General features: G+C 43.0%; 1 protein-coding gene across 1 annotated transcript; it reads right to left on the reverse strand.

The window, feature by feature from the left end:
- Positions 1 to 1025: 1025 nt before the first annotated feature.
- Positions 1026 to 15986, reverse strand: arsj (arylsulfatase family member J). The gene is made up of 2 exons (XM_022747840.1): positions 15140 to 15986; positions 1026 to 2483 (listed from the first exon to the last, which is right to left on the reverse strand). Exons 1-2 carry the CDS (start codon positions 15448 to 15450, stop codon positions 1091 to 1093), a joined length of 1704 nt encoding a protein of 567 aa, XP_022603561.1. The 5' UTR covers positions 15451 to 15986; the 3' UTR covers positions 1026 to 1090.
- Positions 15987 to 17012: the final 1026 nt, after the last annotated feature.

A 17012-nucleotide genomic window follows, 5' to 3' on the forward strand; every position in this document is an offset into this window, starting at 1 on the left:
GGAGTACATTTAGAAGTCATTTAGTGTCATTAAAACAGCTAATTGGCCTGTAAAGTTCAACAAATGATCTACTAGCAAAACTCGAGAACAGTTCGAGTCAGTGAGTTTGGGGAGTGTTTACATGGATGCCAAGCAACAGACACATGAAAAATAAAGTTTTAAAGATTATACATTCTGTTCACTCTTGTTTCATATCTCTTGTTCAGGACCATGACTGATGAGGCCGGTATTTTTTTAGGACTACCAGAAAAGCAATTAGGTCTTTATCATCAGTCAGATCCCACTTCATTGTATTTTCCATGAATAAATGTACTTAGTGGCTACAGCTCAGCCTCTACAACTGAGAGATGTTCAAACTTTTCCAGTTATATGGGTACTTACTATCATCAGAATAAAGGAACTCTGGCTGTAGTAAAATTCCAACCGGACAGAGCTTGACAGATTGCAGGAGACAAAGAGCTTTGTTTCTTGGGCTTTTATTTTGTTAATTGGGGCTTTTATTTTGTTAGTTTGTCTTACATTCAGGTTGGCCTGGTGCCAGACCAGACATCATCTAAAAGAGGGAAGAAAATCTATCATTCTTTAGTTCAGACAGACTGTGCTTATCAAACCAACGTACAACAACTCACACATCACGTAAATCGAACCTGTTACCACGACAACTGCATTGATGCAATCAACAACATAACGTAACTATGTCTTACATTAATTCTCTGTCACCAAAATTTATGGTAACCGTCTATGAAAAATGATTTACTACTCTATGTGAAACATGAATCTACAGAACAATCCAAAGGTGACAACAGTTCAAGCATGCAACACAATCTAGAAAAATAAACATTCTATAAATGCCCCTAACGTCAACAGAAGGTCTTTACTGTGTCCGGGCATAACAGTAGTGTTTCAACGAATGGATCTCTTCCTTATTCGCTGGAGGCATTTCAAAAGGTCCATTTGTGTTTTTCATAAAGTATAAACTGAAATCAAACTAAAACTAACTGGAGTCAGAGAGTCTGAAGAGGACGATCCTGAAGCAGGAAGTGTCAATCCCTGAGAAAAGGCAACTGAAGTCTTTCACAAATGGGGTAAACTATTCTACCTTCCTTTTCAGCTTTCTGTTCTTTGATTTCTTTTTCCACCTTCTTTTTCCAAGATGGTTATTGAACAAATTATTGTATCTCTCATCCTCCTCCTGCATCTCCCGCTCATCTTTGTACCAGGGTCCCCACACGCCCCCGTTGTACTGAGGGTTAGAACGCATGTCTTTGGACGGGTAGCGTACCGGCACTGCAGTCTTGTTGTACTGCGCCAGCCGCATTAGCATCTTCTTCACTATGTGTGGGTAGCGCTGAGACAAGTCCACTCTCTCATAAGGGTCGGCTGTGATGTTGAAAAGCCAGATGGATTTGCCCCGGTCCCAACGGATGCGCTCATTATGCCAGCGATTGGTTAGCCGCTGGTTGGAGAAGGTCTGTGGGGGCACCCAGTCGCTGTAGCCAGGAACACCTGTCAGGAGCTTCCAGTGGCCCACCCGGAGTGCAGCTTGGATGGCTGTGTTCCATAAACCATACCCAGCCTTCCATGAACCATTCTTGGCTTTGATGTAGATTGGGTCAATGTTATGAAGAATGTCCTGTCGAGGTGACGGACGGCCTTCACTGATAGCCTCCCAGACATCGTACCCATCCAGATTTAGATCTTCGTCTAAAGTCCCTTCACCCAGTGTCACCAGTGTGGGGAACCAGTCAGTGATGTGTACCAAAGATCGACATTTTGTCCCTTTGTTCACCAACAAGGGACTGTGAACGAAGCCCACTGCCCTGATGCCTCCCTCCCAATAGGTGGCCTTACTCCCTCTAAGGGGCCAGTTGCTTCCACCAGCTAACGGCTGGCCCCCATTATCAGAGGAGTACACTATAACTGTGTTGTCATAATAACCGTAGCGTTTTAGCGCTAACGTGAGGTTGTGGATGGCTTCGTCCAGGCAGGACACCATGGCAGCATATTTACGTCTATGCAAGTTTGGAATGCCCTTGTAGCGCTCGAGGTAGCGGGCAGGAACCTGCAGCGGGGAATGAACTGCCTGATAGGCTAAGTAGAGAAACAAAGGTCTGTGAGGGTTGTGATTTGCTAAGATGTTGACTGCCTTTCTAGTAAACATCACAGTGGAGTACAAGCCGCGGTCCTGTTCCCAAGCTGCCTCCTCCCCTTCATATAGATCATAACCACACATACCGGGTCCTTCACATTTATAGTGACTGTAGTAGTCCCCGCTTCCTAGCAGAGAGCCAAAGAAAGTGTCAAAGCCACGCTGGGTGGGCAGACAACCACGCTTGTAGAAGCCCAGGTGCCACTTGCCCACCATGTGGGTGGAGTATCCTGCTTGCTTGAGCTTCTGGGGCAGGGTGACATTTTCCAGGGGTAGGCAGTTGGGCTGGGTAGCTCGGATGATGGAGTGCTGAAGGCCTGTGTGGATCTGATACCTACAAAATAAAAACAGATACCACCCCATCAGAGACATGACCAATTTTACAGAGATCTGCATCTTTGTTGAAAGCTGGTCATCAAGTAGAAAATACCTGAAGAAAGTGTGATTACTGTAGGGACATTTTCCTCTTGAAACATACAGTCCATGTTACTCAAAACTAAAAAGGTCTGTACCCATTAGCTACTGCACAAAAAGCTAATACTGTAAGAAGTGAGTTAATTACTGTGACAAGCACGATCCATGATGATTCAGGCGGCCATGAAATTACATGCAATTATGCCTTTGCTTCCTCTGGGGTTGGGTGATTGGTGAAAATATGTGGCAAATATATCAGCTATCAATGATGGTTGAATCCATCACCGATTGGTCTTTTTGGGCCATTTTATGGGCCATTCTTATTTTGCATATTCAATGGTCTGCTTCCTTAAGAATTCATTTCAATAAGTAATGAACCTGTAAAGGACAATTCAAAGTGTGTGCTAATAGAAACTGGCAGTTGGAGTTGAGCCATATTATGCACATTCTGGTTGAACTGATTTCCATCTTTCACAAAACAGGGCAGTGACAAAATGAGGTGTCTGTAATAGGTGCTGTCCGATCAACTGATCAGCTGAAAAGAAAGGTCAACACATAAATCATATTTTGGAACTAGACCACCCTAATTATCTAATAGCATGTCATTGCCACCTCTGTTCACTCAGAAGCTGCAAGTGGAAACGCACATATGACGGCACATTATTGCTTATCAAAGATCTCAAGGTGATTTATTTAATTGAAGAAAAGTAGCCTATAGGCTGTAATGTTTCAGTAAAGTTTCATTTTCAGCAATTGCCGAATGTTGGGCTGACAGTGGCCAGCTGGAATTGTAAACATGTTGCCCAACCCTACTTTTTTCTTCCTGTAAGTGACAACCTGGCTATATTTCCAAAAATGCTGAAAAACCTTCCTCTGTATTATTTACTCACACTGTCAACAACCAACTCACAAACTGGTCGAGACAGGATAACAGGACCTGCTGCATGAGTTTACTACCTGAATACTGAATACTGAATCTTTGTATTGGAAATTAAACACTGATACATTCAATCCAACTGTAATTACAATGGACCCCGTCCAAAGCAAACACATTTGAGCTGACAGAAGCTTATAGGCTGGCAAAGTAATGTTCAGCTGACATGTAACAGTGCAGTGAAAGGAGTCGGATGGCTAATGGTGGGTGGAGGCGGGAGGCCCAGAGCAAAAACAGAAGACCTGTCACTCAAAGCCAGGCAGGAAGCAGAGCTGTGACCTGTAGCTAATGATGCTGTGACAGCCATCTTGGCAGCTAGCTAACTATTGAACTAAGTGAAGGACATACACTACAGTTTGTATCAAGAGACTTTGATATAAAATGCAAATGAAAAGATTGAAGTGCTTTTGGGAGGGCAGGAAGGATGGAGTCAGCCATTGTCTGCTGTACTTTATTTGACTTTTATTGTCATTTAGCACAGAATGACAGTACATTCATATGACAGTATATCTGCAGGCATTTCATAGAACTAAACACAAACACCCCCCACCCATTGGATTTTGAACACTTTCCCATTCCACACGACCACATCATCAATTACTCAACCACTGAGAAATTCACCAATGACAAGCTTTGAGAGACATTTCCAAAGTGATGTCATTTTGCTTCCTTGATAAGCCTGATAGAAGCAAATGAGTAACAACACTGAGTGCTATATACTGTAAAATGTGACCTCTTAAGTAGATTTATCTGCTAGATTTCTACTCACATGAAGGCGGGTTACATCTGTCCCTCATTACAGTGCCTCCATGAACCTCAACAGTTGTAGCGCACTGACGGAAATGTAATAAACTTATTCAAAGTATCAAAAATTGACACTGAATGCTTTTGTTAAATGAAAAAATGATTAAAAACGTGTTTACATTACACAGAATGAGGCATTAAAAGAAGTTAAGACCAACATATTAATTGCTGATATAAGTATACACCTCAGCTGATATCAGTATACACATCAGCTGATATCAGTATATAACATCGGCCGATAAGTAGCAGGAAAACGAAACAGAAATTCAAAAGATTTACATAGTTCGTCCATCAGAGAGAATCGTTTAAAACATGTTTGTTTCAGTAAAATGATATGAGCTCACATATCCTCATATCATCATCAGCCTGAAGAATCTAGTCTTGGTCAGGCTTTAACGACAGCATTGTCTAGGTAACAGTACAAATTCAGGCACTTCACACATCCATTTGGTTCCTTTTAACTGAAACCCGACCAGGAACCCAAGCTGGGCTGGGCCTAAATTATATCCAAGGAAAAGATAAATACCACTCACATAACATGTTAATTAGTGAGCTGTAGTATACTTTTATTAATCAATAAAATATGTGTATCTAATGTCTAAGATGTGTGCACTAAATAGAAAGAAGATACACAGACTGAAAGAAGACTCATGACTGGTGGGAGATAAGGCCCCAAAATCCATGACAAGTACTCAGAAGACAAATAAAAGCCTAAAAAGCTATTTCTAGTTAAAAAAAAAAGAAACATGGGCTGACATCATCACATGTACAAAAAGTAGGGTGGGCCAATTGGATCTGAGCAAAAGTATAGGTCTTTTTGAATATATGGCCAGCCCATAAAAAAACAACTGGAACACGATAATAAAAACTGGAAATAATGGTAGAACATTTCCAAAAGAGTGTAAAACACGGAGGTACCTTGGATCATATACTCCACAATAGGTGGAGACACCCCAGGAAACATAAGAGGATGCTTGTCGGATTCTGTTTTAGTGTCTGTGTTCATGAATCAGCCTCAGTTTGCTGTATTTTGTTCGAAGTACAGTAAATCCAAGAATTATACTCCACTCTTCATTGCCTCTGTGTGCGTTTCTTTATTCTTAAGGTGTTTCTTTAATTACTTGGTTACAATAATATCGTCATAAAGTTGTGTAATAGAAGACCTGAAGAGCCACTGGCCCGCCTGAAGAGTTCTGCTGTGACAGATCTTTAAAGGTGTTAGGAAAATTTTGTAACCTTGGACAGAGCCAGGCTAGCTGTCTCCCCTGCTTCAGGTCTCAAGGCAAAGCTAAGCTAGCCCAGAAAGAAAGAGAATGAGTGAATTTTTCAAGATGTTAAAATATTTCTTTCAGTCTAACTTTCAGCTTGATTCTGTTTTATTGCTACGGGTCCCAGTCTGTAAATCGAATCCCAAATTGATTCAAGCTTCCTCAGCTCTGACCATGTGGTAGATCTGAATCAGAGTGAGAGTGTGAACTGTGAAATGCTCGGAAAAAATATGTTTGCTACTCCTTTTGAGGCGGATGCTGTGTAATTGGTGGTCCATCACACTGCTGCCAGAGGCAGTGTTCTCCTTCTATTTGGATCATGTCTAATTACACTCTGTTTGGATCAGCTCTGGGTCCCGCAATCACAACTATGAACTGTGGGATTACTGGTGTGACTTTATAGCAGCCAAGTCAACTTTATCATTACTGAGACTGTGACTGTATTTTTGTCCCACAGCTGGGAAGCAACTCTCCGAGGACGAACACAAGGGGCTCTGACTTCATTTCTGTCTGACTCCCCTCGTCTGCTTTGAGTGAAAGAAAGACACCCAGGAGACGACTGATGCAACCAGATGCGTCTTCACCTTCTCCCCTCTCTTAGCGCTCCCTAGCTCTCTCCAGAGGTTAGCGGTGTGCAGTCAGGCTGTCACCAGGGAGAGGGAGTGAAAATAAGTGTCTGGTTTAGGTTTCCACGGAGAAGGATTGAGTTGGTGGAGAACCAGGAGGTTGGTCAGGCCTCATGAGCCTCTTCTCCCCATGGAGAATGCAAAAGTCCCTCAAGGTTTACACCACCATGTGGCGTGTGCAACGGCAATGAACTCTGATTTAGAACTCAAACACAACACACTCAGGACATGTCCCCATAAAATCACAGTCTGAACTGCATTTAGTTAGGGTTATTTTGTTGTTTGACAGTTAACTGATGAATAACCTCAGGTATCAGTCAGGACACCTCACTGGGCTGGAATCAGGAAATCAGTCATGTCTACATTGTAATTTTTTTTCTGCTATGTTTCTATTTTTAATTCTATCTGTGCAATAGAGCGCAACAAAACAAGTGTAGACAAGTACAGGGACACAAAAACAGCCACAACAAAATATGCAGTGAGACAAAGACTAACGACAAAGACAAAGGAGACAGAACAAACTGAGCAATACGATATGAATTCAAACTGGTGGGTCTGTGGTCCACAAGAGACAACAGATAAACTAAATTCACCTCCTTGTGGTTCTCTTCCTCCTCCACTCAGACTAGTTCCAGGTTACAGCCTGTTTATACAGAGTCGTAGAAAATATGAGCCATTTGTGTGAAATTTTGTCATCATTGCTGTGAAGTCTTGAGTAATGGCTAAAAAGAGTTTTGTGCAGTCACACTGACCTTTACCTTTCACCTTTAACCATCAGTTCATCCTTGAGTCCAAGTGAATATTTGTGCCAAATTTGAAAAAGTTCCTTCATGACATTACTGAGATATTGTGTCTAAGAGAATGGGATGGACGGACAACCTGAAAACCATGTCTCCAGCTCAGAACTGTCACCACACACAGGGGAACAGGGGATCAGGGATTGAGTTGTGGGATAAAGTGGGTTGATCATGTGTGTGTGTGTTTGTGTGTGTGAGTGTGTGTATATCTGTGTAGAAAAAAGCATAATAACATAATAGGGGTTAAGCTATCGCTCCCTAAATGCGTGATGAAATTACAGGTTATGAATTGGGACAAGCATATGATGCAGGTCATCTGGCACAGGGAGTTATTTAAAAAAACATTGCACAGACTCTACAGATGTTAGCTGTAGACAATGTGTGTGTGTGTGTGTGTGTGTGACAGCTCAGCCTTTACCGCCTCCACTGGCCGGTTTCCTCTGGGAAACCCTGACCATTGACCCACCTCATCACAATGTGTTTTAATGCCAGCTGCAGTAAGTGGAGACATGCGAGGCAAACCTGGGGGCACTGTGCTGCACTGTGATCTGCTAAAACAAAATGCCATCTGGGTTTGATGCCTCCAATACTTCTGGAAATCAAGTTAGGAAATTGTAATATCTAAAACTTGGAAAACGGATTCCCAGGGATTCAAATCCGGTTCCCAGGACCTTCAAAATTTTTACCTCCCCAGGAAAATAATAGAGCATGGTTCTGAATTTGATACTTCTATCTGTTTTCTGAGTGCAGCTCAGTGAATACAAAATGAGACCACATTGGCCCCGGTGGGAGCCAAAAGAGAGTCTTGGTTTCATATAGCAATGAGAAGAGTTTCTTGTCACTTGGTGGTCTAGGCAGGAGAAGTCTGAAACCCAACTATAAACACACACTCTGGGAGACAGAGGAGGTTTTGTTGGTCCATCATTAGAGGATGAGATTCGAATTCAATGAATTAAGACAGGGATGGGAATGAAGGGAAGACGTAAAGCCAACATGTGTTTGTAGGTAAGACTTCAACATCAACAACAAGTCAAACCAAGCCTGGTATGGGTATGTGATTTTTCAGAAATAAACAAGCTTGTTTATTCCACTATTTTACTGAAAAAAATCCACATAATACATGATTAACTCAGAGAAGAGTGAGTACTCATAAAAGAGTGTTCTTTCTGAATTTAGACTTGTTATTTGCCCATAAATGTCTGCTAAATGCCTCTTGGATGTATTACACTCCATTACCTACAATCTTCTTCTGCATTAATTCAGTTTATGAGGATCTTTTTTCTACTTCTGCCCTTCATTTGATGAACTTCTGCATCAGTTCCAGGACCTTGTAAAAAAAAAGACCTTGTAAGTGAAAAGAAACAACAAAACTGAAGACCAGATACATGTGCAGATTTATCAAGACACGTATGTGTGTGTTTCAGATTCGAGCCCTACTCTCACAGCTCCTGCAGGTTTGGTGGTGTTCACATACCAAAAGGTTACAGCCGTGTAATGAGAATGTCATGCTAAGTGCAGCCTGTGATCCCTCCACAGATCAATCAAGCCAGCCTGAGGTCTTGACGGAGAACGGTACGAGGTGGAATGCAAAGACTTTCAAAGTATCCCTGTGTTGTTTCTCTTTGACATTCAATGGGATTCACAGTGAAACTTGGTCTTGACTTTGCAGGTCTTGGGGCATGTGAAGGACAGTTCTAGGTCTGAAAATAATGACTGCAATAACTGCTGCCCTCCAGAGACCTTCCTTCCTTCCCTGCAGTCTCTCCACATGTCATGTCCAATGTGACTGATTTATAGCTTCTTTTAAAACCAAGCGAGGCATGAATGGGTAGCCACAGTACAGGGGCCAAAGATCTGGGGTCAAGCTGCTCTGCATCCTTTATCCAACATGGATTCAAGCCACTCGGGCAGGAAAATATTTCTTGCCGACAGCGGCTCAGTCCCATGCCTTATCACTCCAAAGGGCGCTGTTGCATTCCTTGAGTGAAAAGCAGAGTTATGGTCTTAAACTCTGCTGTAATCACGCTATCTCTCTGGTTTATTTTCACAACCGCTGAGCCACAAGGCCAACAAATCACACACGCCATTAAATTCCAATCACTGAGCGCCGGCAATCATTCAAGTCCCACAAGACAAGTGCATTGGCCACTGCTCCAGCCACTGAGGTGGTGGAGGTTCCTGAGTAGACCTTCTGCCCAAGTCGGGGCCCTCTCTTATATTCCTGCTCCATATCTTCCTCACACATGGTTCAAATAAGCAGCCTCAAACCAGCACTCTGCATTTAATCAAAGTCAGCCCACGAGTAGTTCGTCTTACTTAGCTCTTCCTTTCTGCAAGCTTTCAATTACTGTCCTTGCTATCTTTGAATATCTCCCTTCACTTGTACCCCTTCCTTGGCCTTTGTGCTCTCATGTTCTCTCTTCTAGACTCTTACAGGTGATTTACAAATTGTCTCCTGTCAAAACTTTCCTTTCCTCAAATTCAAACTCCAACTTCTCCACAAACTTTGCTTATTTGTCAACTCTAATATCCACTCAGTCAGGTGGATCAAGGGTCCTAGGACAAACTGGTGTGGAAGTGAAAGAGTGACAGATCACTGAAACAACAAGAAAAGGGTGAGTGAGAGGCTAAGACGGGTTTGAGATAAGTGTGGACAGATGGGAAGTGTGAGAACAATTAGGAGACGGAGTTGTAGCGCGTGAGGAGCAGAGTGAAAAAGAGCTGCTTTAAGCAAACAAACAGCCCGACTCTCCTTGTGGTTCAGACCCGATTCACATCCAGAGGTCTATAATATAAAAGTGCATTGTTCAGGGATGACAGAGGAGCTTTTTGGAACCCAGTCACAGATGCTACAGATCTGCTCCTCACTGCCCTGAGAACCCAGAGCGCATTCATCATCTCTTGTTTGTTGACGGATGGTGGCCCATTCAGTGCTGTAAGAGACTGATGATGAAATTTTATTTTATTGGGATTTTCGTTGCTGGACAAGAGCGACTGTGGTTAAACACCTGTGGAAAAGGTGAGTGGGGGAGGACTTCTTTACATTATCCTTGTCTGAGATGGAAATACAGACAAGAAAACAGCTGGAATTTGCTGGTATTGATCGCAGGTGTGAAGCTGACCAAGAGTCAAGGAAAGATTCACAAAGGGTTAGAGAGTCAGCTGCTGTTACTAGAGCTGAGAGGCATGGTTATAACACACTGAACTTTCCAGTCTGGACAGGTAAGCTGACAGGGCTTTGGACTCCAGAAGCATATTTACTTAATTACAAAGATCCAAAACAGGTGAAAGGCTTTCAGAAACATTTATCTGCAATGTCATGTGTGCATTCCTCAAACAAGTCGAACATATTTCTCTGTTAGGGGGCTGCCAGAGGAACAATCTCTGCCCCCACCTTTGGCAATCCAGCTCTGTTGATGAGGACAGATCAGTGGGAGGGTTGTGTGGTTGAAGTTGGTTGTGGTGAACAACTCGAAACTTGAAGGAAAGCTCTGACTTTAAGCCTCTAATCTCATCAGCGCAGCTTAAAGAAAACCAGACAGGTTGAAATTTTTCTGATGCCATGAGTTTCCCAGGGGGCGAACAGTGTGGAAATCTTTTCTCTAGCTCCTGTTGCTGGAAGGTTAGATAACTTTGTTACGGTTCCAACAGCAGCTGTACACAACTACTGCCAGCTCCTTTTTATCTTCTCTGTTTTAACATGGAGCCTTTTTCTTCATATGCTTCACTTCTGACCAAAATCTTGTCAACACACTGAAGACGACATTCTGTAACAATATGTCCTACTGATGAAAAGCTTGTGTCCCCCTCCAGGTGACATCCAGCTGGAATATGATCCTTTAAAACAGCTGCCTCAGGTCACTCTCCATTCAGATCCATGAATTGTGTGTAGCTCCTGAACACTGTGTAACATTGCGTAGAACTGTACGGGCAGTATCAATACAACCTGTGTGTGGCTAGGGTGATTTTCTTTTTTTCGTCGTCTGGTGGTGCAATCATTTTTACATGGCTCCGATCACACCGGGTACACCGACCATGAAGCTGCTTTATTTCTCTGTAGCTGTTGAACATCTAAAGGAAATGGTGTGAACAGAGACATTTATTGGTTGGTGGATAGATCGGCTTACAGGCGGCTGGGAGATCCCTTTCACAAACTCCACAACGATAATCATTCCCTCGTGATTGAGTCGTATCTTTTAAGTAATTCAGCATTGCGCAAGGTTTCAAAAACACTGCAGCGTAGAACGACAGCAGCCCTTTATGATTCTTTGTGATTTGGTCTAAGTGAGTTAGGAGTTCTCTCCCCTACTTCTAACTTCTCCCAGACTTAGGTGCAACTTTTAGCACTAAGTGACTTTGTGAATTACTCTGTTAGAAAAGTTAGGAGTCCTAAAGTTAGGACTGACACGCCCATTATTTGTGGTTTTCTCCTAAATCCGCAAGTTCAGGGCTACTTTTAGCCTTAAGATGCTTTGTGAATATGGGCCCTAATGATTTTTGTTTCTTTTATTTGGTCTCCTTGTAGAAGAGATTCAGAAGACTGCGATTTCTACCTCTGCGTTTTCCCCTGCGTTCACTCTGTCAAACCAGGACTGTGTCAAACAGGATGTAACGGGTCAGACAACCCATCCAAGACACGAATCCAGGTTTTCTTCAAAACCAGACTGGTCCCTAAAAGTATTCCTGTTAAAAATAGTGATGGCATAATTCACAATCGGTGAGTGGACTGGTCATGTGAGGGTCATATCGTTGGTCTCAGGATGTTTATGTTGACCCTGCAGTCCTTTGGGTATATTTAGTCATTTATGAGGCAGGACAACCTGTCCATCTGGGTGACAGCTGAGAAAAACACAGACAGAGTGGACCATCAGCATAAAAAAAAAAAGAAATTAAGTCATAATAAAATCTGATTGCGTGTGGTTGCCATGGTAACCAGTCTAAACAGCTTTTGTAAATTTAATTGGGCTCTATGAAACAATGTTGTTTTGGGCTCAATCCTTTACTGAGTCTGATATTTGACATGACAGGTCTCCAGCTGACACAGACCACTGATGTTTGAATGTATACACGGATGGATGGTGTTCTTTCACTCAAATTCAACCACACACACACTCTTCTGCAACCTTCCACTCAGGAATACAAGCCTGGAAACATAATTGAATCTACACCTACATTTCCACGTGGATGTTAGCTGAGTTTTTGCTGCACTTTTCTCATTATTTTCTCAGATCCTTGCCAGAAAACATTGGTGCCCAGCAAGCCTCCTCCTTTTAGCTAAGGAGCAGAACAGATGGTGGAGCCAGAGGAGGAGAAGCCCTGCAGAGCTGCATGTACAAAGAAGGAAACTGCTGATGTGAAACATTCTATAAGCAAACTACAAAGCCAGACCGCAACTGACCCCCCATGATACAGTACACATTAACCAGCCTCGCCCTCTAATATCTCTTTACAGCCTCCTTCTGCCCTCTAACATACTAAGTGGTTGCTGAGGTAACACTGCTGCTCCCCAAATTGGAAAAACTTAAAAATTAGTTAGACACAAATCTTAACTCAAGCCTCACTTACAAGCTTTTTCTGGAGCGACACTGTGGCCCCCGTTCTCACAGAATCCTTCCATAATCATGCTCTAGGTTTTGGAACTACACTTCCCTTCATTTTGGAGCCAGTTAGTTAGATGCGGCCCAACAACCACACTAAGTTATTTTATGGCATAAACTGCCTTAATGTGACAAAATTATACCTCTGACTTTGGCCTGGATGCCAGTGTTGACTGGTTCAGCTGGGGAGGGGGGGGGGGGGGGGCTGCACCCCTTCTCCCACCAGTCCGTGACGGGGACGTCCCAATCATCATCTCTCTTATTTCCCACATTGTCATAATTGTCCCCTAACAGCAATTGTGTGTACAATACACAGTATGCTAAATGTTTAGTGGCTTTCATTAGCATTTAAATTAAATCTTTCTAGAGTTACTTAGAATTTTTTTTTTAATTTTTCAAATCAAACATCTAGGACATTGACATAAATTACATTCAACTAAATTTCATAAAAATACCTGTGACAGCTACATTTATGGACTATGAAATTCTGCAGTTTGGTGGAAATATTGTAAAAATGTGTTACGTACAGCATCATTTCTCATTTTTTTAAAAATCCCAAAAGACAAATTAAATATTCCTGCCCAGTTATGATTTATTGTGAACAATCCAGTGTGATTTTAGGCCCTAAAGCTGAATCCTTTTCCCCATAACCTATAAGATATTTGTATAAATCTATGGTTTCAAGCCCCAAGCAAGTCCCGTACAAGTCTTATCATACATCCATTAAGTCCTCTAGCACAGATCTGGCGCTGCATGATGATGAATGAACACGCAGCGCCAGATCCAAAATGCAGTTTGCTTGTTTTCATAGCCCAGAGGTATGATGGGAGTAACACTACTGTGCATATTCAGTAGGCTGCATAAACTTGGAAGTAACCAGGAAGCCAGAAAATTTTTGGCGTATGCGTCAGGTGAGGTATTCTCATAAGATTGAACAGGCACCATTTTTACATCTGGCATCCTGGTGGCACAGACTGGAGTGTCGAAGGTAAGACAGCAGACATCACTGAAGATGCAAAAACAGCACAATCTTATGAACAAGTTCATCCAAGACACACTGAAGATGAAGGAGAGAGAGAAGCCATCGCTAACTGCCAAGCTAGCAACAGAGGGATTAGTGAGAAAGATTCTAAAAGAATGAGAGAGCTATGAGTGCTTGAGCAGAACTAGTGTAAATGTCTCTGCTGCTGCTGGTGAACAGGCCAATCAGCAGTCCTCTGGGCGTGGATAGATGCATTTGTGCCCTGACCATGGCCTACAGAGGCCAAGCTTCTCTCAGGATGTTGTGTGCACCATCCAGGGTGTGAGAGCTGTGTCTATTAGAACATCTTACACTGCTAAAATGGCAGCTTGTCAGCGCTGGGCTGTGGAAAAAGGTTTTGGACCCCACTGTGTATCCTTGCCTCACGTGCTCTCTCTTTCCTCCAGCTGTTGGTGGATGTTTGTTTGGAATGTTTCTCTTCCTTCTATGCTGCAACATTCAGGTGCATATGGGGCCTTGTGGTGGTGGTGCTGTTATGCATGATGCAATGGAGGCCAGGAGCACACTGGATGTGCTGTGTGCACATGACGGCTGCAAAACTTCTTGGTTTTCATTTCGGCGCTCATGCCTCTGTGACGTCACCCACAGGTTTCTGAAGCGTGGTTTTGAAGCTCAGAGTGAGCTGCCCCACCGTTGCCATCTTGGCAGTGTCTGCCTCCGCCTCTAACTTCCAGCTAATCCAAAAACAGGCAAAGAGGAGGGGCGCATGTCGAGCAGAGATTTCGGTGCATGCCAGCTTGTGGCAAACATACGCTCACTCACCTGTCACTCAAAGCAGCCTTCAATATGCAGAACTATAACCCTAACCCTCAATAAAATTTAAACAAGTGTTAAATTCACCCTGCGTACAGTTGTCATGAAGGAGGAAATTAGCCATAGAGACCAAAATTGTTTTTTGTTCCAGGCTGTAATCCATCATCTTCCGGAGGGAGTGCAGTTATACTGAGCAATGAAGAGCTGGGTTCAATTTTCTTTGTCATGGCAGTTGCTTCTAACAGTTATGAGAGCATTGTGTTCACCATAGTCATTGGAAACAATATACACAAAATAATCTATCCATTCATTATCTAAACCTGCTTATGGGGCTGGAGCTGATCCCAGATCACATTAGGTGAGAGATTACTTAATTGTCACATATCTGATTTCCAATTAGTTATAATGTCCATTACCCAAGGGGGAATGCGTCTGACCTTGTGTGTAATTGAATGCACCTTTATATCTTGTCAAATTGATGACCTCATCCTCCTGACACTGACTTGTATCTTATGTTGTAAAATGTTATCAAAATAAAAGCTTGACAAACTTTACTCTTTACTACACTTCACAGCGGACTGGAGTGGGAAAGTACGATATGTATCACTTCTCTTTCTCCCTCTCTTAGAAAAGGGTTGGATCAGTCCTGATTATGATGATCAGCTGTGTTCTTTCAGCTGGTAACTGGGTCCAAGCTGATGTTTGTTAGATTGCTTGGAGCTCTTTCTAAGATACTGTTCTAAAATGCACTGTACCTGCCGGTCATGAGCTGGCTCCTGGAGGGGCTGCAGAGCGGCTGCACGTAATAATTCTCCAGCTTGACTCCCTGCGCCGCCAGCCGGTCCAGTGTCGGGGTTTTGATCTCTGAGCCGTGGTACCCAACGTCCCGGAAGCCTTGATCATCCACCAGGATAAAAATGATGTGCGGTTGAGAGCTGGGCTTATCAAATTCATTTCCTCGGTTGCGCAGCTCGGCGTTCCAGTTTTCCCATGACATCTGAATGCTCCACGTCTGAGAAACGATGAAGCTGAGGAATAAACTCACCGGGATCCACAAGATAAACATGTTTCAGCCGGATTCAGAGCCACAGCAGCGGTTAGTGTTGGTCGGCGGGACGGTGTGTGCGCGCGGAAGCGTTTTGCACATGTTTGGGGGGAACAGCAACACTTGGAAATCGGGTTCGCATAGTGTACAGTCTTTTCTCCTACCACAGTCCACTGACAGCTTCGCGGTTTGTGCAGAAAAATCAGAGGCGTCGATGCTGACGGTGAATCCACGTGGAAACCGAACACATCTCCTGAGCAGCCGCTGTTTCAAAACTAGTTCATAAAACCACACGGAGGTTTGTCACTGCGTTCAACCAGTCTATCATTCCTCCGACTGTGTGGTTGTGGCTGTTGTCAAAAGACGCGCAGAACTTCCAGAGTCCAAACAAACCGTCGAGCAGCTGGTGCAGAGTGTTGACGGAAGAGCTCCTCCATCCTGTCAGACAGCGGTCCTTCACAGCTCACAGACACTGAGGACACACAGCGAACACTTGATGTCTTCTTGAGGAGGCAGGTCCATGTGTTCGTCCTCTGCAGCTCCCAACACTACACCGTATCAACGATGCGTTCGCGATCAATTGTAAAAAATTAGACTTTGGAGATTTACTGGGAAGAAACGCAGCACACAGCTGTCATCTGGTGACAGTGTGATAATGATAATGTTGTGTTGCTGTTTATCAGCACTTCTTTCTTTCTATGTAATTCACATTAAAAGTCAATCATATAAGATGTAACATTTGTTTTATTTTGGCATATTTTTTTCTCCCAAGGGTGTTACTCCATGATGTGGTCCTTCTGGACCTGGAAAAAATCTAAACCTTATTTAGAACTTTTAAAGCTCCATATTTTCTTCTTCTCCTGTGTTTTATTTGAAGTGTTGATCCATAAGAAGAAAATATATTTGTGGTTTTAAGAAGCAAAAACCATCTCAATTTAGTTTTACATCTCCTCCATAGGGCTTCTATGTGGAGCTCTAGTAACAACAGGTCAGTAAGCCAATCAGAAGAGAGGAGGCTCTGAGCCTCTCTTCTGATAGAAAGAGAAACCAAATCCTGTAAGATTCGATTGTGGGTCTAGGTGAGCGGGGCTTGGCGCACGGCTCAGACTGCTTTGTTGTGACATCACAAAGTTCCAGAAGTCCTGACGGCTGGTTTTGAGGCTCCGTTTCTAAATACAGGCTGTGTGCATTTCTCTGTGGACTGAGGCTTTGATACTTTCACAGTATTAATATAGAACCTAGACCTGCTTTATGATCAAACAACACATGGACAGAGACCTTTAGACTGTATGGACCTTTAACATGTTCTGGCAGATGTCTGGTCTCCAGATATCTGCCCCAAATAATAAAACGTTTGTAAGTGATGAAAAAAACTTTCAAAACCAATATTACAATATTACATTTATTATCTCAGATTATTCATGTGCAATCAACAGGCATACGATCTGGTATACAGGACCAGATCACTAACCTGCTAATTTCAATAATCAATAATCATCTGTTTCAGTGGTCATCCTCCTCAAACACACTGGATGTGTCCGCACTGATTAGACTGACTGATCCTCATGGCTGCTGTCTTCCAC

This window comes from Seriola dumerili, unplaced genomic scaffold (assembly GCF_002260705.1).
Source record: "Seriola dumerili isolate Sdu_G_001 unplaced genomic scaffold, Sdu_1.0 BDQW01000111.1, whole genome shotgun sequence".
NCBI lineage: Eukaryota > Metazoa > Chordata > Actinopteri > Carangiformes > Carangidae > Seriola > Seriola dumerili.